Raw genomic sequence first — 24982 nt, 5'->3', positions numbered from 1 at the left:
ACAGCGTAACTAATTGCTCCAGATAACTCTTTGCCAGACACCCACTGTCCAGTGGCGTCCCTCTCTACACCAATTAGAGCGCAGCTTAGCGTTGACAACACAAACGTCTGGCTTATGGGGAGCTGCTCGACCATAGTAGCGAATTCCTTTAAACTCCCTCGGCAAACCCTTTGTACTAACAGGACTCCTGGGACCCCATTTTATCTCACGCCTCATTCCTTCCGCTGACTTCATGCGATTTTTCACAACCACCCTCCGCAATGCTCGCCGGTTCCTGTCCGTCGGTAAGTGTGACCTGCATGGTCTTGGTTTAGCTGTGGCTGTTCCTTCGCGTTTCCACTTCACAATGGAATTATCAGCAGTCGTCTCTGATAAATTTACAAGCGTTTAAGTGTTCCTTATGGATCTGTCACACAGGCGACGTCCAGTGACTAGTGCACCTTCGAAGTCGCTGAACTCTCCTGGCCGACCTACTCTACGGTTACAGCTTTTCTGCTGGCTACACAGGACTCCCCACCTCCGTTGATACTGACGAATCCGCCTCTGGTGATATCTAGTAGTCAATTTCGCATTATGTAGAGTTGATCAAATTGGTTGTAAACTGTTGAGTGAAAATATGAACTGAGAATAAACCAAAGGATTACGCTACTACTGAAGAGTAACAGAAACGAGATTATCGATGATCTTGACACGAAAATAGTGGATCATATGACTAACGAAGTGGCGTAATTCTACGTCCTTGGAAACTAAATAACTCTTGAAAGTCTCTTTAGATGTGCTGCCGGATCCTAAAATGAACTTGACTCGATATTTCGACGATCCAACTGGTCGCCATCTTCAAGAAAATGCTGCTTCTGCTGATGAGTTCGGCTGAGAACTGACGCCAAGTTGATTTTTTTTTCTTTATTGTTAACTTCACACCTGATACAGGTAGGTCAGCAGCGGCACATTACGCCGCTCTGCGGCCACAGATAAAAATAATGACACGAAAGAAGACAATCGCAGAACAGACAGGGTGGATATACAAACGTAGACATACAAAATGAAAACACACGGAGTCGTTCACGGGCGCAGAGTCCAAAATAAAAATGTTCAGAACTGTGGACACGCACAGAGATGACTGGTGGCACACACGAACGTTGGGGCACAAACGAGTAACACTGGAACTCTTGAACACGAACACGACGACACATACAAACATTAGGCGTTGATTTCCGGTGCGTGAAAGTTCACCAGATGTGTACGAATCCGGGGACCTGCCAAAAGGGGAAAAAAGGGGCGAGGAGGAAGAGGGGAGTGTGTGGTTGCCAGTGGCAGAGGAGATGGGAGGAGGAGAAAAGAAGGTAGGGGGGTTGGGGTAGCCCAGAGGAAGAGGGAGGGAGGAAGGGAGGAGGGATAGAAGGGAGAGAGGGTGCCCTCGGGAGAAAACACAAGGTGCGGTAGAGGAGGATCAAAGTTGGTAGCAGGGGTAGATGGAGGGGATGAGGGCATCATAAGGGATGGGGAGTTGGTGGGAGCCACCTTGGGCGAGGGCATGGAGAGTGGAGAGATGGAGAGTAGGTGGGACATGGGAATGCAGGCGCGGCAGCAGACGGGGGTGGGAGAGGATGGGAGAGATAAGCGGGTGAGGGGGATAGAGGAGGATCCACGTGGGGGAGGAGAGACGGATGCGATACGCGAGGCGGAGCGCATGGCGTTCTAGGATATGAAGGGATTTGTAAAAGGTAGGAGGGTCGAAGATCAAGGCGGGATGAGCGTAGCAGAAGATAGAGTGGATAAGGGATTTATAGGTGTGGAGGACGGTGGAGGAGTCCAGACCCCATGTGCGACCGTAAAGGAGCTTGAGGAGATGGAGTCGGGAGCGTGCCTTGGCTTGGATTGACCGGAGATGAGGAGTCGAGGAGAGGCGACGGTCAATTGTGACTGCCAAGGTACTTAAGGGTGGGGACGCCAGGCTGCAAATCGACGTCCTATATATGCCACCGTTCAGTACACGGCACATGCTGCCCTCCAAGACAGGGAGTTGCAACACTGTTGGCACCGATATGACGCACTCAGGGCCGCAGAGAAGAACAGTTTTGATGCGAGACAATAAGGATTCTACGTCTTGCTAAGAGGAAACCCATTGTCTCTGTTGATTAAACTATCGATTTGCAGCCTGGCCTCAGTTCTCAGCGGGACTCATCAGCAGAAGCACCATTTTCCTGAAGATGGCGACCAGTTGGATTGCCGAAATATCGAGTCAAGTTGATTTTAGGATCCGTCAACAAACCCGAGAGACTTTCAAGACTTATTACCCCGCGAAAGCCAACGTAATCACAACTAAATAACTCATCCCAAGGAAACCACATCTCCCTAAACGGTGCCTATTAATGTCAAACATAGGCCTCAAATTGAGGAAGAAATTTCTCAGAATATAATTTTAGAGGAAGGAATTGTATAAAAGTGAAAAAAATACTACGAGAAAATCAGAAGGAATATCCTAAAAAACTAAAGTTGAAAATTAAATGAACCGATTCGGAAAAAAACGAGAATGTTCTTTCCAGAGTCGGCTAGAGATTTAATGTACTGAAAACACCACTTGGAAAAAGGGATGCAATGACAGGACTTGTGTTAAGACATCATACTTCGTTTTTAGATATCTAAGTGGTGTGATCTGGATGTATTTCAGCGTCAACCGCAAAAGTTTTTGTTGTTTGGGGGTCCCTCTAGACTCATATACGTTATTCTCTGATGTCCTTACGGATATTTTGTCCTTCTATTCCTTCCTCTAGTTAAAGCTTTACACATATTCCTTTACTTGCTGATTGGAGTACTGTTTGGAGAGCCTCACCATCCCTTACCTTATCAGCCGATGATCAGAATCTCTCTGCAGCGCCACACCTCCACGATTCACTTTTGTGCAATGCACGTACATCGTAATAAATTTCTTCCTCAAATTATGTACAATATTTCCTCCTGCAGAAGTGGGCTTATTTTAGCTTAGAGTGTCCTTTCATGGTACTAGAGGATAAAAACTGAAGAAGATAGAAACTGGAATACACCCAGCCGATCATTCAGGACTGTAAGTGCTATTGTGATAGGAATAGATTCCCGTGGTCGGCAGCATTCAGAACAGCAGGAAGCTGATGGCCCAAAAGTAGGATATGTTCCTTCAGTGACAAGCGCAACATCTACTAAAAAGGGAAAAGATTTATGGTTTCTGGATAAAATAGAGCTTAGGATACCACCATGAGTCAATCGAAACACACGATGCCACCTCAATTTAAGGTAATATTTATTCGCATTTTGATCATAAAGAAGGGTACTTATGACATTTACATAGCTACTCGGCACTCTGAAATACATTCTGTTCCAAATTTATCTATAATAAACTAAAACACTTGGTCCGAGTTACAATAGGAAAACACTGAGAAAACTGATCGGTTTTCAGTTTACAAGGACAACATTAAGAAAATACTGGTATCTTGAAAAGTTGTAATTAGATTTCATTTTGTTTATATAATGCAACACGTATTTACCAAAATTCCAAATTTCATATGATCTATGGAAACTAGTACTTCATTATTCATCAAACAAATAGTCATTGGAGTATACAGAAAATGTAATTAGGTTAACCAGAAACAAATTTAATATTGCAGCATGCAAACAAACCTTGTGAAGTGGTATGTTTTGTAAGTTCTACATTTCGTTTCTGAACTTCAGCAAATAAACTATGTTTTGCTACAATAGTTGTTTTTCGTGTAATGACTACCATGGACTGTCCATTAGGCAGATCCGTCACTCTAAGATCAGGACTCTCCAGTCCTACCGGTTTTCCACCACACTTTTCGTATCCACGTGCGATGAATTTATCTTGTCATCTACAAACAACAACAAAAGTTTTGCATCACCTCCATTCCCATAACTCCTGAGGATAGATGTTAACTGTGGATATTGTATCACAGACACAGTCCCTTTGACTGTTCAGAGATGTCGCTAAACCCACCCAAAGATATAAACAATTACGCACGAGCAGCGCCTAATAGACGGACGGAGTCGGACAGCCGATCAGTTCCAATCATTCAAAAGGAGGTCTGCTAGATCGTGTTGTCTGGTCGTTCAACCATGCCTAGTCGGTCAGTACCGCGGTTCGACAGTTTCCGCATTTTTACTTTGTGCCAAGAAGGGCTCTCAATAAGGGAAGTGTCCAGGCGTGTTGGAGTGAACCAAGGCGATGTTGCTCGGACATGGAGGAGATACAGAGAGACGGGAACTGGCTATGATATGCCTCGCTCAGGCCGTCCAAGGGCTACTACTGCAGTGCATGACCGCTGCCTACGGATTACGGCTCGGAGGTACCCTGACAGCAACGCCACCATGATGAATAATGCTTTTCTTGCAGACACAGAACGTCGTGTTACGACTTAAACTGTGCGCAAATAGGCTGCATGATACGCAACTTTACTCCCGACGTCCAGGGCGAGGTCCTTCTTTACAGCCACGACACTATGCAGCGTGGTACAGATGGACCCAACAACAAGCCGAATGGACCACTCAGAATTGGCATCAAGTTCTCTTCACCGATGAGTATCGCATATGCCTTCAACCAGACAATCGTGGGATACGTTTTTGGAGGCAATCTGGTCAGGCTGAACGCCTTGGACGTACTGTTCAGAGAGTGCAGCAAGGTGGAGGTTCCCTGCTGTTTTTGGGTGGCCTCTTGTAATGATGGAAGGGGCCGTAACGGCTGTGGGATACGTGAATTCCATCCTCCGACTGATAGTGCAACCATATCGGCAGCATATTGGCGAGGCATTCGTTTCCATGGACGAAAATTCGCGCCCCCATCGTGCACATGTTGCGGCTGACGTTCTTCAGGATTCTGACATTGCTCGACGAAAGTGCTCAGCATGTTCTCCAGACATGAACCCTTATCGAATATGCCTCGGATAGATTGAAGAGGACTACGGACAACGTGACCCACCAACCACTCTGAGGGATCTACGCCGAATCGTTGTTGCGGAGTGGGACAATCTGGACCAACAGTGCCTTGATGAACTTGTGGATAGTATGCCACCATGAATACAGGCATGCATCAATGTAAGAGGACGTGCTACTGGGTATTAGAGTTACCGGTGTGTACAGCAATCTGGATCACCACCTCTGAAGGTGTCGCTGTATGGTGGTATGCCGTCCGACCTGTGGTTTTCATGAGCAATTAAAAGGGCGGAAATGATGTTTATGTAGATCTCTATTCCAATTTTCTGTACAGATTCCGGAACTCTCGGAACCGATGTGATGGAATACTTGTTTTGATGTATGTATTTAGTGCACAGAACATCGATACTCACTTCTGATGGCCAGATGTGGATGACAGGGACCTTGGCGACGTGCACGATTTCGCCCCGTCAAACATCGGGCCACTGTCACATCCGAATGCGTGACAAATATTGTACGATTCGACCAGCGGGCCAAATGGAGAAAAAGACTGGGTCCCCTGTCAGTCCCTGATAACGCTTTCTCGTGCAGTATCTGCGTGGCTTCCACAGCGATCACTCAACATCTGACACTATACGCGCTCTGCAGGTCTGGTTATGGCAAGCACTAGCAACACAAATGTACTCTTTTGGCCGTCCTAATAGTCACCCGTCAAAGGTGTGGACGTGTACAAATTACACTGGCGTCCGACCAGGTGTTCTGAGTGCTTCACCTTTCTTGTCCGTCAGTGTAGATATTAAACAGAGTAGGTGAAAGACAAACTGTACTAGGTAAACGCTCTCCGTATCCCCTTTATCATCTCTCTTCTTTTCTTACATATACTATTTCTATCAAATACATTTGATGAGCAGGGAAAAATGAAAGGTACTAGATTCAGGGGAAGTATTTGCATATGTGAATTCCGTATACCAATTCCCTTGTGATAATGGATCTGATGGCTACATCTAAAACTATTTGAATGTGCTATGAATTAAATTAATGCTTTATCTGCCAGAAGTCTCGACAATTCGCGGCGAACTTTGCAGCAACAGTGAACAGTGGACTCTTACGTAACTGCATTGAGATAATATCTTAATGTGTCTGGAAATGATCTCCTGAGTCATCAGTATCTTTGCCCAGTCTGCCACGAAGTGCTAATGTGTTCCCGTATGATAACAGGTTGTAAGTGTAAAACGAGCAGACAGCCATTATTGCTTCTTTCCTGGTGGCCCATCATCAAGCAGAAACATTGTAAAATACATTTGCGAAAAGTATCGTGAGACGGCGAAAGCCTGTATCACGTTGATAACCGAGTATTATAGCGTAATTCACCCCGAATCACAGATTATTCATTATCGATTTCATTTGTTCGGAGTCAAGCTTTGAAAAGGTTATCAGAGTCGTAGTTACCCTGTAGAAGTAAAATTCCTACAAGATATTGATTTTAATGTAACAGGTGGCTAACAGACTTTTAGTTTTATTTGTTGTTGTTGTGGTCTTCAGGCTGGTTTGATGCAGCTCTCTATTCTGCTCTATCCTGTGCAACCTTCATGTCTGAATAACAACCTGCATCCATCTGAATCTGCTTCCCCCCCCCCCCCCTCCCCTCACCACACACACACACACACACACACACACACACACACACACACACACACACTTACCTTCAGTACTAGATTTGTGATCCCTTGATGTCTCAGAATATGTGCTATCAATCAATCCCTTCTTTTAGTCTAGTTGTGCAACAAATTTCTTGTCTTCCCAATTCTCCTTGTGTATTTGTATTTGTATTTGTCACGTTATCTACCCATCTAATTTTCAGCATTGTTCTGTAGCACACATTTCAAAAGCTTCTATTCTCTTCTTGTATAAACTCTTGTCACTTCCATACATGGATACGTTCCAGACAAATACCTTCAGAAAAGACTTCCTAACCCTTAAATCTATATTCGATTTTAACAAATTTCTCGCCTTCATAAATGCATTTTTTACGATTTCCAGTCTTTTTTTTTTTTTTACATCCTCTCTACTCTGGCCTTCATCAGTCATTTTGCTGCCCATAAATCAAAACACATTTAGTACTTTAAGTGTCTCGTTTCCTAATCTGTCTCCCTTAGCATCACCTGATTTAAATCGACTATATTCCATTATCCTTGTCTTGCTTTCGCTGATGTTCATCTTATACCCTCCTTTCAAGGCACTGTAAGTTCCGTTCAAATGCTCTTCCGAGTCCTTTACTGTGTATAACAGAATTATAGTGTCATCGGCAAAACCTCAATGTTTTTATTTCTTCTCCAAGATTTTTAATTCCTACTTCCTATTTTTCTTTGGTTCCCTTCACTACTTGTTAAATGTACAGATTGAATAATATCAGGGACAGGCTTCACTCCTGTTTCACTCCCTTTTCAGTCACTACTTTCCTTTCATCCCCTTCGAGTAACTGCCGTCTGATTTTCGTACAAGTTGTAGATAACTTTTTGCTCGCTGTACTTTATCCCTGTTACCTTTAGAATTTCAAAGAGTCTCTTTCAGTCAACAGTGTCAGAAGTTTCCCCAAGTATCCAAATGCTATAAACATAAGTTTGCCTTCCCTTTAACCTATAATGCCTCACATGGGCAACTTTTCTACGAAATCCAAGCTGTTCTTCCCCGAGATCGGGTTGTACCAGTTTTTCCATTCTTCTCCAAATAGTTCATGTCAGTATTACGCATCCATGACTTATTAAAGTAGCAGTTCGATAATATTCATAGCCGTGATAACACGCTGTTATATTCTTCGAGCAGTCTGGGAGTATTTCATCTCTCTCATATGTCTTGCAAGCCAATGCTTCCTTTTCATACACCGCGACTCTTACAACTGCCGTCTGTTTTCTACGCAAGTTATAAATAGCCTTCCGATTCGTGTATTTTACCCCTGCTACCTTCTAAATTTCAGAGAGAGTATTCCAGTCAATACGGTCAAGAGCTTTCTCTTAAGTCTACAAATCTTATAAATGTAGGTTAGCCTTCCATTAACCTATCTTCTAAGGTAAGTCGTAGGATGAGTACTGTCTCGCGCGTCCCTACCTCCCTCCGAAATCCAATCTTGTCTTCCACGAGGCACTACAGCTCATCAACAACGATTTTGTAGCGAATGCATCATTTGCTTTTGATAGTGACAAATTTACAATTTTCGCTGTTTGCCACAAATCGTGTCAGGTACCCACGACGAATCTATTCCCACTGCTGAGCCGGCCGCGGTGGCCGATCGGTTCTAGGCTCTTCAGTCCGGAACCGCGCAACTGCTACGGTCACAGGTTCGAATCCTGCCTCGGGCATGGATGTGTGTGATGTCCTTAGGTTAGTTAGGTTTAAGTAGTTCTCAGTTCTATGAGACTGATGACCTCAGATGTTAAGTCCCATAGTGCTAAGAGCCAATTGAACCCACTGCTGAGCACAAGTCTAAGCTTCACCATTTCACAAAGGGTCGCGTTTCTTAGGTTTATATCAGAATACGATAAGACATTACCTCACATGAGCATATTCTGAGGCGGGCATGTTCTGAATTTTTCAAGAGAACAGATGTGACTATGCGACAATATAGACCATTCGTAGCACTTGCTGATACAGAAACTTACTCAGAAGATTGTTCACCTTAGAGCTACAAAAGGTTACGTAATTAGGAATAATAACTGCTCTCTTTCCCCAAAGCTATCTCCTGCAACTATCAGAAGGTTCTTCTCTTTTGTCTTTGCCACCGTGTGTGATTGAAACATACTTACCGTGAGAAAGCACACATTTCGTAGAAAATGTTATTATTATAGCTCTGTGGACATAAACCTTTCCTTACAACGAAGTAAACGCCTCTCCGTGCATTTACGCGTTCTGTGAGTATTTCGACATTTATACGCCCTCTGCACAAACGGGAGGATGCTGTTTTAGTAATATACAGGGTGGTCCATTGATAGTGACTGGGCCAAATATCTCACGAAATAAGCATCAAATGAAAAACTGCAAAGAACGAAACTCGTCTACAGATGGTGCTATTGTTGGCCCGCTAGATGGCGCTGCCATAGGTCAAACGGATATCAACTGTGTTTTTTAAAAATAGGAACCCCCATTTTTTATTACATATTCGTGTAGTACGTAAAGAAATCTGATTGTGTTAGTTGGACCACTTTTTTCGCTTTGTGATACATGGCGCCGTAATAGTCACAAATGTACAAGTACGTGGTATCACGTAACATTCCGCCAATGTGGACGGTGTTTGCATCGTGATACATTACCCATGTTAAATTGGACCGTTTACCAATTGCGGAAAAGGTCGATATCGTGTTGATGTGTGGCAATTATGATCAAAATGCCCAACGGGCGTGATCTATTTATGCTGCCCGGTATCCTGGACGACATCATCCAAGTATCCGGACCGTTCGCCGGATAGATACGTTATTTAAGTAAACAGGAAGTGTTCGGCCACATGTGAAGCATCAACCACGATCTGCAACAAATGATGATGCCCAAGTAGGTGTCTGGCCATCCTTATTTAGGTTTTCCGTGATTTCCCTAAATCACTTCAGGCAAATGCCGGGATGGTTCCTTTGAAAGGGCACGGCCGACTTCCTTCGCTGTTTGATCTCTTCCCACAAACCAACCAACCAACCAACCCAAGTAGGTGTTTTAGCTGGTGCGTGGCTAATAAGCGATCTTGGCGGTTTAATGTATGGTGCGGCATTGTGGAAGGAAGGATGATTGGCCCCCATTTTATCGATGGCAATCTAAATGGTGCAATGTATAATGATTTCCTACGTAATGGTCTACCGATGTTACTACAAGATGTTTCACTGCATGACAGAATTGCGGTGTACTTCCAACATGATGGATGTCTGGCACATAGCTCACGTGAGGCTGACAACATGCGTCAGCGCATTGTCGATGCATGTGCGAACATTACGGAAGGCGAACTACTCGCTGTTGAGTGGAATGTCGTTACACGTACTGCCAAATGCACTGAGGTTGACGGAGATCATTTTGAGCATTTATTGGATTAATGTCGTATTTAAAGATAATCATGCTGTAACAGCATGCGTTCTCAGAAATGATACGTTCGGAAAGCTACATGTATCACATTGGAACAACCGAAATAAAACGTTCGAACGTACCTTTTCCGGTATTGGTAAACGGTCCATTTTAACACGGGTAATGTATCACGAAGCAAATGCGGTCCGCACTGGCGGAATGTTACGTGATACCACGTACTTATACGTTTGTGACTATTACAGCGCCATCTATTGCAAAGCGAAAAAAGTGGTCCAACTAAAACAATAATATTTCTTTACGTGCTACACGAATATGTAATAAAAATGGGGGTTCTTATTTTAAAAAACGCAATTTATATCCTTTTGACCTATGACAGCGCCGTCTAGCTGTCCAACCATAGTGCCATCTGGTTTCCCCTTTCAAGCTAGATGAGTTTCGTTCTTTGTAGTTTTTTCGTTTGATGCTTATTTCGTGAGATATTTGGTCCGGTCACGATCAGTGGACAGGGTGTGTGTGTGTGGGGGGGGGGGGGGGGGTGGGTGTGATATATATATATATATATATATATATATATATATATATATATATATATAGAGAGAGAGAGAGAGAGAGAGAGAGAGAGAGAGAGAGAGAGAGAGAGAGAGAGAGAGAGAGAGCTCCATCCGTTTTTACAATAAATTCCGTTAGAATATTAAATTGGTGGGAGGCTGTTGTGCAACGAGGCAAAATACGTCCAGCACAGTACGCACAAAAACAAAGAGGGAACAATAAGAATGGAAGGTAGAGAAAGAAGTGCTAGTTTTAAAAAGGGTGTAAGACAGGGATAGTCTTTCGCAGCTACCGTGTAATTTATTTGTCGAAGAAGTAAGGATATATATCGTTCACTTTGTTTATCTATTCATCGACTTTGTATATGCGGCAACACCTTAAAACAAATGTTATTAGAGGTTTAAAATTGTTTGCAATAACGTAAAAAATTATATTGCACTCTTTCCATTGGCAAGTACGTTCCGGAGATATGGCTCAAGAATTTGATTTTTCACTTGCAAGCGGAGTCTGATATCCTACAAAAGTCTTGTATAGATGTTGAATGCTGAGCAGTAGGTATCGCCACACTTACTTAGTCCGTGGAGTTTCCTTAGAATTTTTCATTTCATTTTTGTTTCTCCATTTTCTTTTGTTGTCGTTAATGTCAGGCATTCTCAGATGTACAGGCACTCAGTTCAGAAAACCGATGCAGTGCGTTTCGCCTTACGTGAAATCCCTTTCTTATTGTGTTTGTTCTACTCTATGTGCAATGGCAAACCAATAATTTTTATGACCCTTTCATTCTCTGTGCCTTCATACAATTGAATGGTTCAAATGGCTCTGAGCACTATGGGACTTAACAGCAGTGGTCATCAGTCCCCTAGAACTTAGAACTACTTAAACCTATCTAACCTAAGGACATCACACACTTCCATGCCCGAGGCGGGATTCGAACCTGCGACCGTAGCAGTCGCACGGTTCCGGACTGCGCGCCTAGGACCGCGAGACCACCGCGGCCGGCTACAATTGAATAATCCAACGTTATCTACGCTAGTACTATTCGCTGTGACGGAATTCGAGCTTTACTTCTTTATCTGTGATTTCAGTCCGAAGCCCTGTGCCACGAAAAGTGTGTTCCATGTTTTCCTCTACATAACAGAATTCCACTTCCTTTATGTTCGCTATTTTGTCATTATTTCTCTCTGTTTCTCAGAGGAAATATATTCCATATGCTTGCAACGGCCTTTCTGCAGTGGCTACACCGGTTTCCGTGAGATCGCCGAAGTTAAGCGCCGTCGCACGTGGTCGGCACTTGGATGGATGGATGGATGACCATCCAGGCCGCCATGCGCTGTTGCCATTTTTCGGGGTGCACTCAGCCTTGTGATGCCAATTGAGGAGCTACTCGACCGAATAGTAGCGGTTTCGGTCATGAATACCGTCATAACGACCGGGAGTGCTGACCCCACGCCCCTCCTATCCGCATCCTCCACTGAGGTTGACACGGCGGTCGGATGGTCCCGGAAGGCCGCTCGTGACCTGAAGACGGAGTGCTTTTTGCTTCATTTTTATTGGAAATCCTTAAAAATGTTGTACTATAATGTGAATTTTTTGGTTTCTTATTTACACCCTGTCATCTAAGCTTTTGTAAGACTCAATTATTGATGTTGTTGAAATATTGGAAAATTCATTTTGATAATGAGGTCACTCTCAGTTTACACATGTGCGAAAGACATAGCCGGTCTCTTCCTGATTGTTAGTTTGGGGGTATTTTCACATAGTTCTTTATTTGATTCGTGATACGTACTGCAATTTCCGCTTTGAGTGCTGTTATAGAGTGTTTCAAAGTATTTTTCTCTCCTTTCTTCAGTACGGTTTGTTTCAGGTGTGTGAACGTTCACGCTGTTCTGCAGCATACAGCATTTGCGGTATTATAATCAAATTATAGAGCCTAATATTTTCCCTATTTGACATGGATACTGTATTGTAGTTTTCTACAGGATGTTCAAAAAATGTGTCGAATACTTAGGGAGATGATAGTACTCATCGAAACAAGAAAAGTAAGTCCGGTGAACATGCATCCAGGAACGCATGCTCTTCGAGATCCATGCTTATAGAAAGCGCTACGCAACCCTTAGTTGAGGACATTTGTACAGTCGTGGCATTGGCGCTCCGTCAAATGCGTCAGCTGTGTATCATGATGTCTTGCTCACAGTACTCTACCTACTACTAGTTGGTCTGCAGTCAGTTGTGTGGTTCGAGTCGTGTTGTAGGCTAAGTTAGTTTTCGTCGTGTTTGTACCTTACAATAGAGTGCTGTCAACGCTGGTTACGTATCATGATGTTTTACCTTCTTACAAACGCGAATTAGCTTTTGTGTTTACTGTTATTGGGCTATTTGTACGAGCAAACGGTGTAGTAGACTTTCGTTATCTCTCTTCCGCAACTTGTTAGCATTGGAAGCCACCTACTCGACAAGTGCAATGCCGGGTGTGATATTCTGCTGTGGTTTAGCAAGTGGACGTAGCCTGCGATTCCATGCCCTCAACAGTGAAAAATATCGACAGCTCAGAGCGCCCTCTGATAAGCTGTTCTTCAGAGTTTCCCAACGCCTGAGGAACACAGGAAACCTTGAACCTCAGAAGACAGCCAGTGGAAGGCACCACACAGTCCGCACGCCTGACATGGAGAAGAGTGTACTACATTCGGTGGAAGAAACCCCAGGAACCAGCGTGCGACGATTAGCAGCAGCAGAAGGTGTGTCTAACTTTCTTATCTGTGGCGTACTTCATGAACGATTGCGTGTTCAGGCCCTATGGCCGCAGCATCATCGTGGCAGACGGCGTTTCTGTCAATGGCTGCTGCAGAAGTCTGCCGCAGGTCCACTGGTCACACCCAACACTTTATTTACCAATGCAACAGAGTTCATAAGAGATGTTGTCGTAAATCCCCATAACCAGCATGTGTGGACAGGTATAAATCACTAAGAAATTCAAAAAGAGGGCACCAACACCGATTCTCAATCAACGTATGGGCAGGAGCATTTCGCGATAGATTAATAGGGGCGAAAGTGTTACCGGAAAGGTTAATTGGGATGCATTATGTGAACTTTCTCCTTAACGTATTGCCTACCTATCTGTACGTTGTGCCATTACACCAACGAATATAAATGTGGTTCATACACGATGGTGCACCAGCATACTTTCTTTACAATGTGCGCGAACATCCGACACAGACGGTTTAGGACCGCCGCATTGGTCGGGGGCCCCATATCTTGACCTGCTCCTTCCCCAGACCTCAGTCCCCTATAATTTTGGCTATGGGGACACTTGAAAGAATTGGTCTACGACACACCACTCAACAGCAACTTCTGACAGATTTCTTTTAAGGCTTTTGAAATAGCCAATAAAATTTGGATCAGTAATAAACTTTGAGTAGTCTTGCAGTTCCCTCTTGTGCTGACATGAAAGTTTTATGCCTGTTAAGTTCGTTTTTAACATTATTCCGTAATTTTTTACGGTTGCAACCCTCACTTACCGTGAACGTACGTGGATGTGCAATATATAAACCAGAAGATACTATACTAGTAACACATTTTAACTGTATTTGGTAAATATATACAACAGCAACGTATGGCGTACTTGAAACTTAAGTGAATGTAGCATATCTCGAAATACTTGTCTAACCATATACTTTAGTTTGCTTGTCTGTTAAAGTCAAATTAAGTCAATATGTTCTCTATGGCTGTAATATTATTTGCTCAAGGAATGTACTGTTGAGTGGTACTTAAGATAGGTAAATAAATTAGTGAAACCAATGTGAAGTGAAGTAGAAATTAGAAAATAAATGAAAAACGTAGTTTAGTATAGAAGAGCTATACACTGGCAAACAGCGAGCAGATAAACAATGGCAACGGCCAGATCTTGCAAGGTAGTACATTCAAGAGAAGCCATTGCCGTCCCCACATAAGCGGATGCTGTCGATTCAGCCATCAGGGCATCGCCCGACCGGCTCACGTGTTTCTCAATTGTCACATGTGACCAGCGGCCATCACCTACATTCCAAGAAGATTCTTCGAGAAGCTTTTCAGCGTGACAGAAGAGGCCATGACTGTGAAGTCGCTCACCTCCAGTGAACTGAAGTAAATAAACATGCGTGACCCAGTAAGAGCGAAGGTAACTTTCAGTTCAGTTCCAGTATAGTTCAGTTGGTGCTGAAGACCATCATGCAGGAAGAGACTGCATCGTATACAGAAGCACCAAGTCCGCCGCTGTAATGGAGTAGCAAGCAGCCTCACCGCCAGAAGACAGAAGTTAGAAGGTATTTTAAGACGGACTTTTACTTACCTGGGTGACTCATGAGGATGGGAAGGAGACGGCCTCACATCAGCAGTCACCTGTGAGCTAGTGATGAAGATCTGACAGCCGAAGACTGGCAAGCTGGAGTCAGTTGTTCGAGTCCAGGACACTGGCCTTCCCCTGCCGCACCGCTCCGCGGGCCGACGCACAACACATAGCGAAGAAAAACACTGGGACGCCACATCCAAGGTATCACCATCCGATTCACGACTTCGTTCTCAATAATTAAACGCGCCACCAAACGATGCGCATCTCCAGTCAACTGGGCGAAACAGCAATACGAGGTACACACTGCCAGGTGTAATCAGACGCTGCAGCGCACGCAGCAGAAGGCTTCGCAAACGACACAGCTGCCGCTCTCCCAGCCAGAACAATCCAGTAAGGAAACCAGAATTGACGAGCATCAAAAGAGGTTACCCAGTTACAGTACATTTGATGGCCTTAAGAGCACATTAAAATGTATAAGTGAACAGTACAGTTTAAAAGTCTTCAGTGTGGGATTCACTTGTACTACTCCCCTTCAAGGGTTGCGTCATTCCGTACGGCGGAGGGCAGAGAGGTGCATTGTCGTAAATGAACGCCACATTGAAGACCACCTGTAAACACGTGTTTACGTCAGAAAGTACCCATTTCTGGACCCATGTTTACTAGATTTATTTTTCTTTTCTCAGTGGATACTGCAAGCTCTCAGAGAACTCGACACTTTTTTTGAACGTCCTGTATATTATTGCTAATGTTTTGTTAATTTAGTTGTATAAAATACTAGTAACCGGAGCTATTAAGCCATTTTACCGATATTTTTATTTAATGCAATTCTGATTAGTGGTGTTATGTTCACTGATCGGCCAAACCATTACGATCAATGCCCACCACGACGTAGGATGGCTTATAGTGGCGTTGCGAGCACGTGACGCGGTAGCAAAAGTATGTAAATGGAGCAGACTATGAAACCCATCTGGTTCGCTATCGGGTGCCATCATTGCATACGCAAATCAGTGTACCGTTATGTCCTTGGATTACATGACGTATCCATAGACATTTAACGACACATACCTCCACTAATCCACCAACAAGCTGTCGGAAGACTGATACGCAAAATCTGTGATGTATTTCGTTCCAAAGATGAATAAACAAGTTGTTAAGCAGGTGTTTTGGCTCATCAGTGTATAAGTGGCAGCCAAATTAAAACTATATAGATGGGTAAACGTAAGTAAACTGTTTATTACTTCCAATGCAATGGCCATAACTGTTAACATATTTATTCTACTGTGAGACAGAACGGTTCGTGCCTTAAGGGTAAAATGTTGACGGTTGCCTATGGAGCCATGATTGTACCTAGGCCTGCTCTTCTTAGTCAGAAGGAAATCGACGGCCACGAAAGTGTTTCTATAACACTATAAAAACATGTAAATCGCAAGGGGAGACAGTGTAACTGTATGGAAGACGTGTAAGGGCCTCCCAAAAAAAAAAAAAAAAAAAACGTTTGCAGCGTACTCAAACAATCTTGCCAACATGTGAGCCCATAGGTACTCCCAAGTATTTTTCCATTCAGGCATTGTCCGTGTCCTTAAAGCGGGGTAAATATATTACTTCTGAAGTAATAAACAATTTGCTTATATTTTTCCCGTCCGTCTTGTTTTCTTTTGACGGCACCTTATAAACTGCTGTTAAAACAATCATATATGGAAAACGAGTCTCATACGGTTATTCCATAACCTTTCATCCTGCTTCATTCGTAACCAAGCAGGTTATATACAGTGATCAGTCAGCACATTACGACTATCTACCTAATAGCATGTACGTCCAGATTTGGAACGGCTACAAGTGTCGACGTGTCACGGGGTGGAAGCAATAAAGCCTTAGTAGGTAGATGGAGGGAGTTGGCATCGCAACTACACACACAAGTCATCACCTAATTCCGTAAATTCCGGGGAAGGGGGGTTACGTGTTCTGACGCCACGTTCAATCACATCCCAGGTGTGTTCGGTCGGGTTCATATCTGGCAAACTGAGGAGCCAGCACATCAATTGGACCTCACCCCTGTGTTCCTCGAGCTACTGCATCAGACTCCTGGCCTTGTGCCATTTCGCATTATCTTGTTGAAAAATACCACTGCCGTCGGGAAACATGATCGTCACGAAGTGGTTTTCGTGGTCTGCAAACAGTATACGATACCCCCTTGGCCGTCATGGTGCCTTTCACGAACTCCAATAGATGGATGTCCACGTGAATGTTCTCCAGAGCATAATGAAGTCCCCGCCAGGTTGTCTTCGTCCCGCAGTACAGGTGACAAGGAGTTGTTCCCCCCGAAGACGACGGATTCGCGGCCCCACATCGGCATGATGAAGACGATATCGGCGTTCATTAGACCATGCAACGCTCTGCCACTACGTCAACGTTCAGTGCTGACGGTCACTTGCCGTTTCCAGTAGTAGTTGCCGATGTTGTAGTGTTAATATTGGAACATGCATGGATCGTCGTCCTCGGAAGCCTATCGTTTGGAGTGTTCCGTGCAATGTGTGTTGGGACCCAATTGTACTCCTCCCAGCATTAAAGTCTGATGTTAGTTCCGCGACAGTTCACCACCTGTTCCGTTTTACTAATCTTTCCAGCCTACGACGTCCGACATCCCTAACGAGGTTTATGTTGATCCATTGTGGAAGAGGGACATCAGCTGATTAAGTAATTGTCGATACCAATGAAATTCTCCAACAGTCTTCGAACTAAGATTTTATTTTATTTATTTTGGCGACAACCAGTTTCGGCATTCAAGCTATTTCACAAGTGCTTCATTTGCAAACTTGGTAGTTGCACGGCTGTTCCAGGATTTCATTGATACTAACAATCTCTAATGAGGGGTGGCCGCCAATCGCACAAGGCCTGTACGCGGTTTCAGCTTGGTTTCGCCACGTGTTACTCACCACGGCACTCTTCTAACACCTGACAAGTCGGGCAGCTTCCGAAATACTCGGGCCGAGCCTCCTAGTCATTACGATCTGCCCTCGGTTATGTTCAGGCAGATCACGCGCCTTTCCCATTCTACACGCGGACATCACGCGCACTGAGACTACATATGTCGTGCGTGTGTCTGACTAGTAGTCATTCCTCGCCAGGTGACGCTGCTATAACCTGGACGGTTTCTGTCGATAGTAGGTCGGCGGTCATAATGTTCTGACTCATCAGAGTATGTCCAATATGATAGTTTCAATGTCAATAGCTACAAAATGAAGTGATAGGCATCTGTTCCCGGAATGAGGTGGTAGGAATTTGACATCAGGTTCCACATTGAAAATTTTTATGTATTTATTGTACAGGAATGTAACATCCCACACATTTCTAGGAATATACAAGAAGTACAAACACAAGTACAGTCAATGTAGCACACTCAGCTAAAGTTCGAAATTTCTCAATTCTTAAGCAAGCGGCGACATATGAGAGAAGTAATTAGGTAAGTACATAGTGAACGCGTTAAGTAAAGATGCAAAAGACGAGGAGGCTCAAAATTATACTGCATCGGTTGGAAAAAGTCTCGTTGCCGTAATACTTGGTCAAGATAAATGAAAAAGTTATCACGCACGCAATACTTCACCCTGTCAACTTTAGCGAAGGTATCACATGGTGAGTTCGGAAAAAGACCATTATTACTAGATCTCATAATATGGAGCCCACGTAGATTTTTATATTAAGAGAACACATCACAATTCTCCTATGAATATACAAAATATATCCTGCTAAATGTAGACGAAAAAAGAAAGCCTAGTGATAATATTTAGTTCATATGGTGTGCGTCTAGCGCTTACTCATCACACATAGTAAACATCTCAGAACTAACCAACTGAATCAGCAATTTGTAGAATAACAGGAAGTAATACATATTCTGCAACAAATGGAAAGAAAGGAAGGTCCCATGAAAGGATTCAGGCAGCACCTTGAGATACCCACAACGACATGAGAAGCAGTACTCTCACACAATGGGTGCACATCCACTCCACTAGTGTGCCCAAATGTCTGTCCTCGCCAGCGGCTCTCGGTTAACGAACCACGCGGTCTCATAACAGCTGGAAGGATGCCAACAGTTAACAGCTGTTGCCAACTTCAGCTAAAAGGCAGCACGCAATTTCTCTATCCAGCGGCTGTGTGTAGAAACAGAGAACCAAAGTGACGCTACACAGTTACTTTGAAACCGGTAGGATTGTTGAAGATAGCTAAGAAAGATCACAGCTACTGCTACAATCTGTACAAGAAGAAAAACAGGGAAACAAAGTTCAGGTCCGCAAAATACTAGTTATTTCTGTGGTCGAAGTGATATATACAACTTTATCGCTTGTGAGATATTAATCCAGATTGATTTGTGAAATCAGTCGACACGGTAATAGTAGATTGTTTCCTTATTTTTATTTAAATTCCATAATCATTCATTCATTGTATAGCGAAATGACACACTGTTGGGCTACACTGTTAATAAATATTACAATACAAAATAACTGCAGAAATAGCGATCATGTTATATTAATAAAAAATCAGAACTCTGTGCATTTCATCAGTGAACACAATGACGATGTTAATAGACACCTAAAGTGGACTACGAAAGTTGGTGCTGAGCCAAGCTTAATCGTTTTTGCGTTATGAGTCTTCCGCCTCCATCCTTTGGAATGGTGTTGTTACACAACTGGCCCTTAAAAATGCTACACTAAATGCAAATAACGCAGATGATAAACGGGATTTCATTGGACAAATATATTATACTAAAACTGGCATGTGATAACATTTTCACGCAATTTGGGTGCATAGATCCTGAGAAATCAGTACCCATAACAACCACCTCTGGCCGGCCTTGATACGCCTGGGCATTGAGTCAAGCAGAGCTTGGATGGCGTGTACAGGTACAGCTGCCCATGCAGCTTCAACATGATACCACAGAGTAGAGACTCGCGTATTGTGACGAACCAGTTGCTCAGGCGCCACTGACCAGACGTTTTCAATTGGTGAGAGATCTGGAGAATGTGCTGGCCAGGGAAGCAGTCGAACATTTTCTGTATGCAGAAAGGCCCGTACAGGACCTGCAACACGCGGTCGTGCATTATCCTGCTGAAATGTAGGGTTTCACAGGGATGGAATGAAGGGTGGAGCCACGGGTCGAAACACATCAGAAATGTAACGTCCACTGTGCAAAGTGCCATCAATGGGAACAGGAGGTGACCGAGACGTGTAACCAGTGGCACCCCATACCATCACGCCGGGTGATACGCCAGTATGGCGATGACGAATACACGATTCCAATGTGCGTTCACCGCGATGTCGCCAAACACGGATGCGACCATAATCAAGCTGTAAACAGATCCTAGATTCATCCGAAAAAATGACGTTTTTCCATTCGTTCACCTAGGTTCGTCGTTGGGTACACCATAGCAGGCGCTCCTGTCTGTGATGCAGCGTCAAGGGTAACCGCAGCCATGGTCTGCGAGCTTATAGACCAAGCTGCTGATAACGTCGTCGAACTATTCGTGCAGATGGTTGTTGTCTTGCAAACTTCCCCATCTGTTGACTCAGGTATCGAGACGTGGCTGCACTATCCTTTACAGCCATGCGGGTAAGATGCCTCTCATCTCTACTGCTAGTGATACGAGGCCGTTGGGATCCAGCACGGCGTTCCGTATTACCCTGCTGAACCCACCGATTCCATATTCTGCTAACAGTCAGTGGATCTCGACCAACGCGTGCAACAATGTCGCGATACGATAAAACGCAATTTCGATAGGCTACAATCTGACCTTTATCAAAAGTCGGAAACGTGATGGTACGCATTTCTCCTCAATACACGAGGCATTACAACAACGTTGGTCAACTGCTGTTTGTGTATGAGAAATCGGTTGGACACTTTCCTCATGTCAGCACGTAGTAGGCGTCACCACCGGCGCCAACCTTGTGTGAATGCTCTGAAAAGCTAATCAGTTGCATATCACAGCATCTTCTTCCTGTCTGTAGCACGTCATCTTTGTGGTGTAGCAATTTTAATGGCTAGTAGTGTAGTAGATTGTTTCCTTACTTTTATTTAAATACGACGATTATTCGTTCAGTGTATTGAGAAATGGCACACTGTTGGGCTACACTGTTAATAAATATAACAATATAATATAAATGAGAACTCTGTGAATTTCATCATAAACGCAGTGACGATGTTAACAGACACTAAAAGTGGCCTATGAAAGTTGGTGCCGAGACACGCATCATCGATTTTGGGTTACGGGCCTTCCGCCTCCATCCTTGGGAATGGTGTTATTATTTGATGGAGGAACATCTGCGCAAAATATTAAATAAATTCAGTGGGGTACCACTGAATGTATATGGGTCAGTTCACGAGGTATTGCTGGATGGGGCGACTGCTCACGATAGCAAGGGAAAGGAGACTGGTGTCATGGTAATGGCACAAATTTTTGTGTGGCACTTTAGATACACATAGCATTTCTTGACGCAGAGGGATCCTGGCCAGATGGTAGTTGTATTGTCAAGGCCGTAGATTCCTCAGACAGCACGCGAGTGGCTTCAGTGGATGAGAAGTACGCACCTGTTGGACGATGGACAAGCACTGTTGGCCGCATCCAAACCTCACGATCGGCGGGCAGGCCGGGCCTGGCGGGCAGGGGTAGGGCGGTTGCATGACGACGCGGCAGCAGCGGCGCCGGCCGCCCGTGCAGTTGAGCACCTGCTGCTGCTCCAGGTTCAGCGTCACGTTGCCCGCGTACTGGTACGGATACACCTGCGCCCAAACACCCCACAACCTGTCAATCCTCCTCTCACCTCTCGCACCACGCAGTACAGCTACAGGCTGGTTTAAATGGTTCTGAGCACTATGGGACTTGAATGAGATTTTCACTCTGCAGCGGAGTGTGCGCTGATATGAAACTTCCTGGCAGATTATAATTGTGTGCCGGACCGAGACTCGAACTCGGGATCTTTGCCTTTCGCGGGCAAGTGCTCTACCAAGTGAGCTACGGAAGCACGACTCACGGTCCGTCCTCACAGCTTTACTTCTGCCAGTACCTCGTCTCCTACCTTCCTTGCCCGCGAAAGGCACAGGTCCCGAGTTCGAGTCTCGGTCCGGCACACAGTTTTAACCTGCCAGGAAGTTTCACTATGGGACTTAACTCCTGAGGTCGTCAATCCTATAGAACGTGGAACTCCTTAAACCTACCTAACCTAAGAACATCACACACATCCATGCCCGAGGCAGCATTCGAACCTGCGACCGCAGCGGTCGCGCGGTTCCAGACTGTAGCGCCTAGAACCGAACGGCCACAACGGCCGGCTTCAAGGCTCTAGATCTTATTCAAAACACTAGTTACGGTTAGTGGTTATTAAGCAATAGTGACTAATGCTCAGATAAAACAGCATAGCACTGCCATCACCATAAGAGGCGAGCCGTAGCTGTAATGATTTAGTTGTCACCACCAGATAATAAATGTGAGACTTCATAGCTGGTACTGACATCACTTAAAACTTGAATCGTCCCCTTTGGAAAATTATGAATGACTGTACTGGTAAATCTCTACATTATTTGATTTTTAAACAGCTGAGCAAAACTGAACGTACCCAGACATTTCTCTCTTTACTTATTCTAATCAACACTAAACTGACACACAATATTTTTAGAGCAAAGCAATCTAATTTTCAATAACCCCTACAAAAGATTGGCCCTAACAATAACCTATACCTTTCATGAATCACTTACCACACAAAAATCTTCGTTACTCGAACTATTGTAACACAGCGAGCGCCAATACCGCCAGCTAAATAAAAGATTCTAACTACTGAAAGCACTAATTACCGATAGGCATAGTTAGCAAATGAAAGTTTTTGATGTAGAACGAAAAATGTATTTTCCTTAATAATGTTCAAAGTCATCATATATATACACTCCTGGAAATTGAAATAAGAACACCGTGAATTCATTGTCCCAGGAAGGGGAAACCTTATTGACACATTCCTGGGGTCAGATGCATCACATGATCACACTGAAAGAACCACAGGCACATAGACACAGGCAACAGAGCATGCACAATGTCGGCACTAGTACAGTGTATATCCACCTTTCGCAACAATTCAGGCTGCTATTCTCCCATGGAGACGATCGTAGAGATGCTGGATGTAGTCCTGTGGAACGGCTTGCCATGCCATTTCCACCTGGCGCCTCAGTTGGACCAGCGTTCGTGCTGGACGTGCAGACCTCGTGAGACGACGCTTCATCCAGTCCCAAACATGCTCAATGGGGGACAGATCCGGAGATCTTGCTGGCCAGGGTAGCTGACTTGCACCTTCTAGAGCACGTTGGGTGGCACGGGATACATGCGGACGTGCATTGTCCTGTTGGAACAGCAAGTTCCCTTTCCGGTCTAGGAATGGTAGAACGATGGGTTCGATGACGGTTTGGATGTACCGTGCACTATTCAGTGTCCCCTCGACGATCGCCAGAGGTGTACAGCCAGTGTAGGAGTTCGCTCCCCACACCATGATGCCGGGTGTTGGCCCTGTGTGCCTCGGTCGTATGCAGTCCTGATTGTGGCGCTCACCTGCACGGCACCAAACACGCATACGACCATCATTGGCACCAAGGCAGAAACGACTCTCATCGCTGAAGACGACACGTCTCCATTCGTCCCTCCATTCACGCCTGTCGCGACACCACTGGAGGCGGGCTGCACGATGTTGGGGCGTGAGCGGAAGACGGCCTAACGGTGTGCGGGACCGTAGCCCAGCTTCATGGAGACGGTTGCGAATGGTCCTCGCCGATACCCCAGGAGCAACAGTGTCCCTAATTTGCTGGGAAGTGGCGGTGCGGTCCCTTACGGCACTGCGTAGGACCCTACGGTCTTGGCGTGTATCCGTGCGTCGCTGCGGTCCGGTCCCAGGTCGACGGGCACGTGCACCTTCCGCCGACCACTGGCGACAACATCGATGTACTGTGGAGACCTCACGCCCCACGTGTTGAGCATTTCGGCGGTACGTCCACCCGGCCTCCCGCATGCCCACTATACGCCCTCGCTCAAAGTCCGTCAACTGCACATACGGTTCAAGTCCACGCTGTCGCGTCATGCTACCAGTGTTAAAGACTGCGATGGAGCTCCGTATGCCACGGAAAACTGGCTGACACTGACGGCGGCGGTGCACAAATGCTGCGCAGCTAGCGCCATTCGACGGCCAACACCGCGGTTCCTGGTGTGTCCGCTGTGCCGTGCGTGTGATCATTGCTTGTACAGCCCTCTAGCAGTGTCCGGAGCAAGTATGGTGGGTCTGACACACCGGTGTCAATGTGTTCTTTTTTCCATTTCCAGGAGTGTATATGATATCCAGTATTACAAATTTACTCTTTCTGGTGGACACACGTCCAGATCGTCCGCTCTCAAAATTCTGCCATCTCTCTTCCCACATCCACCACTGCTGGCCGCTCACCTCCAACTGCGCTACGTTACGCGCTGTTCACATCCCACTGCCCAACACTACAATAGCAAATATTCCAACAACGCAAATCAGCCACAGGCTGCACACAGCACACTCAGTGACTTTCATACAGAACGCTACGTGGCGTTACCAACGCAAAAACCTAAACAGCCTACTTACAAACTTCATGGCCGTTAGGCTGTGGTCCATGTGTGAAACTTTCTCCTAACCTTTCCTCTGCGACTGCGGGAGGTATCTTCAGAGGTAGAATGGCGGAATGCAAATAGAACTCGACGGAGCGCCCAATATATGGGCACTGTAGAAGGCACCACAGTCCATCACGTGATGTCGGCTATGAGATTGCCGCTGGTAATGCCAACATTCTCGCCTGAAAGTAATCGATCATCATGCTTACGTTGCAATGTTGACATCCAAGTTCTATCTAGTTTAACACCTTCCTCTTCTCTTCTAAAATTATCATGAAGTTCATAAATCTCAGTAGCCTCTCTATACACACGAGCATAAGAATGTGATGTTTTCGATACAGCACTTACCTCGATAAACTTTATTTCACGATCACTCTCTTGGTAAAGATGTTCCACTACGATCGATTTATAAGTACCTATTCAACGAGACGGATGTTAACATTTGTTTTGGTGGTTCCCATTGAGACCACTCCATAACTAC

At 44.9% G+C, this 24982-nt stretch overlaps 1 protein-coding gene across 3 annotated transcripts in view; it reads right to left on the bottom strand.

Moving 5' to 3' along the window:
• LOC126344047 (uncharacterized) overlaps window positions 1-24982 on the bottom strand; it is a 524480-nt gene that overhangs the window by 387834 nt on the left and 111664 nt on the right. For all 3 annotated transcript variants that reach the window (XR_007565159.1, XM_050001989.1, XM_050001991.1), the window contains one exon: window positions 21426-21617. Coding sequence is in view for 2 of the 3 variants with exons in the window: in XM_050001989.1 (XP_049857946.1) it covers window positions 21426-21617 (192 nt within the window). In the remaining variant the exon portion in view is untranslated. The remainder of the gene's footprint in view (window positions 1-21425; window positions 21618-24982) is intronic.

This window comes from Schistocerca gregaria, chromosome 1, assembly GCF_023897955.1.
Source record: "Schistocerca gregaria isolate iqSchGreg1 chromosome 1, iqSchGreg1.2, whole genome shotgun sequence".
Taxonomy (NCBI): Eukaryota; Metazoa; Arthropoda; class Insecta; order Orthoptera; family Acrididae; genus Schistocerca; species Schistocerca gregaria.
Note: the sequence above shows the minus strand (reverse complement) of the source record. Positions and strands in the feature narration are given on the sequence as shown.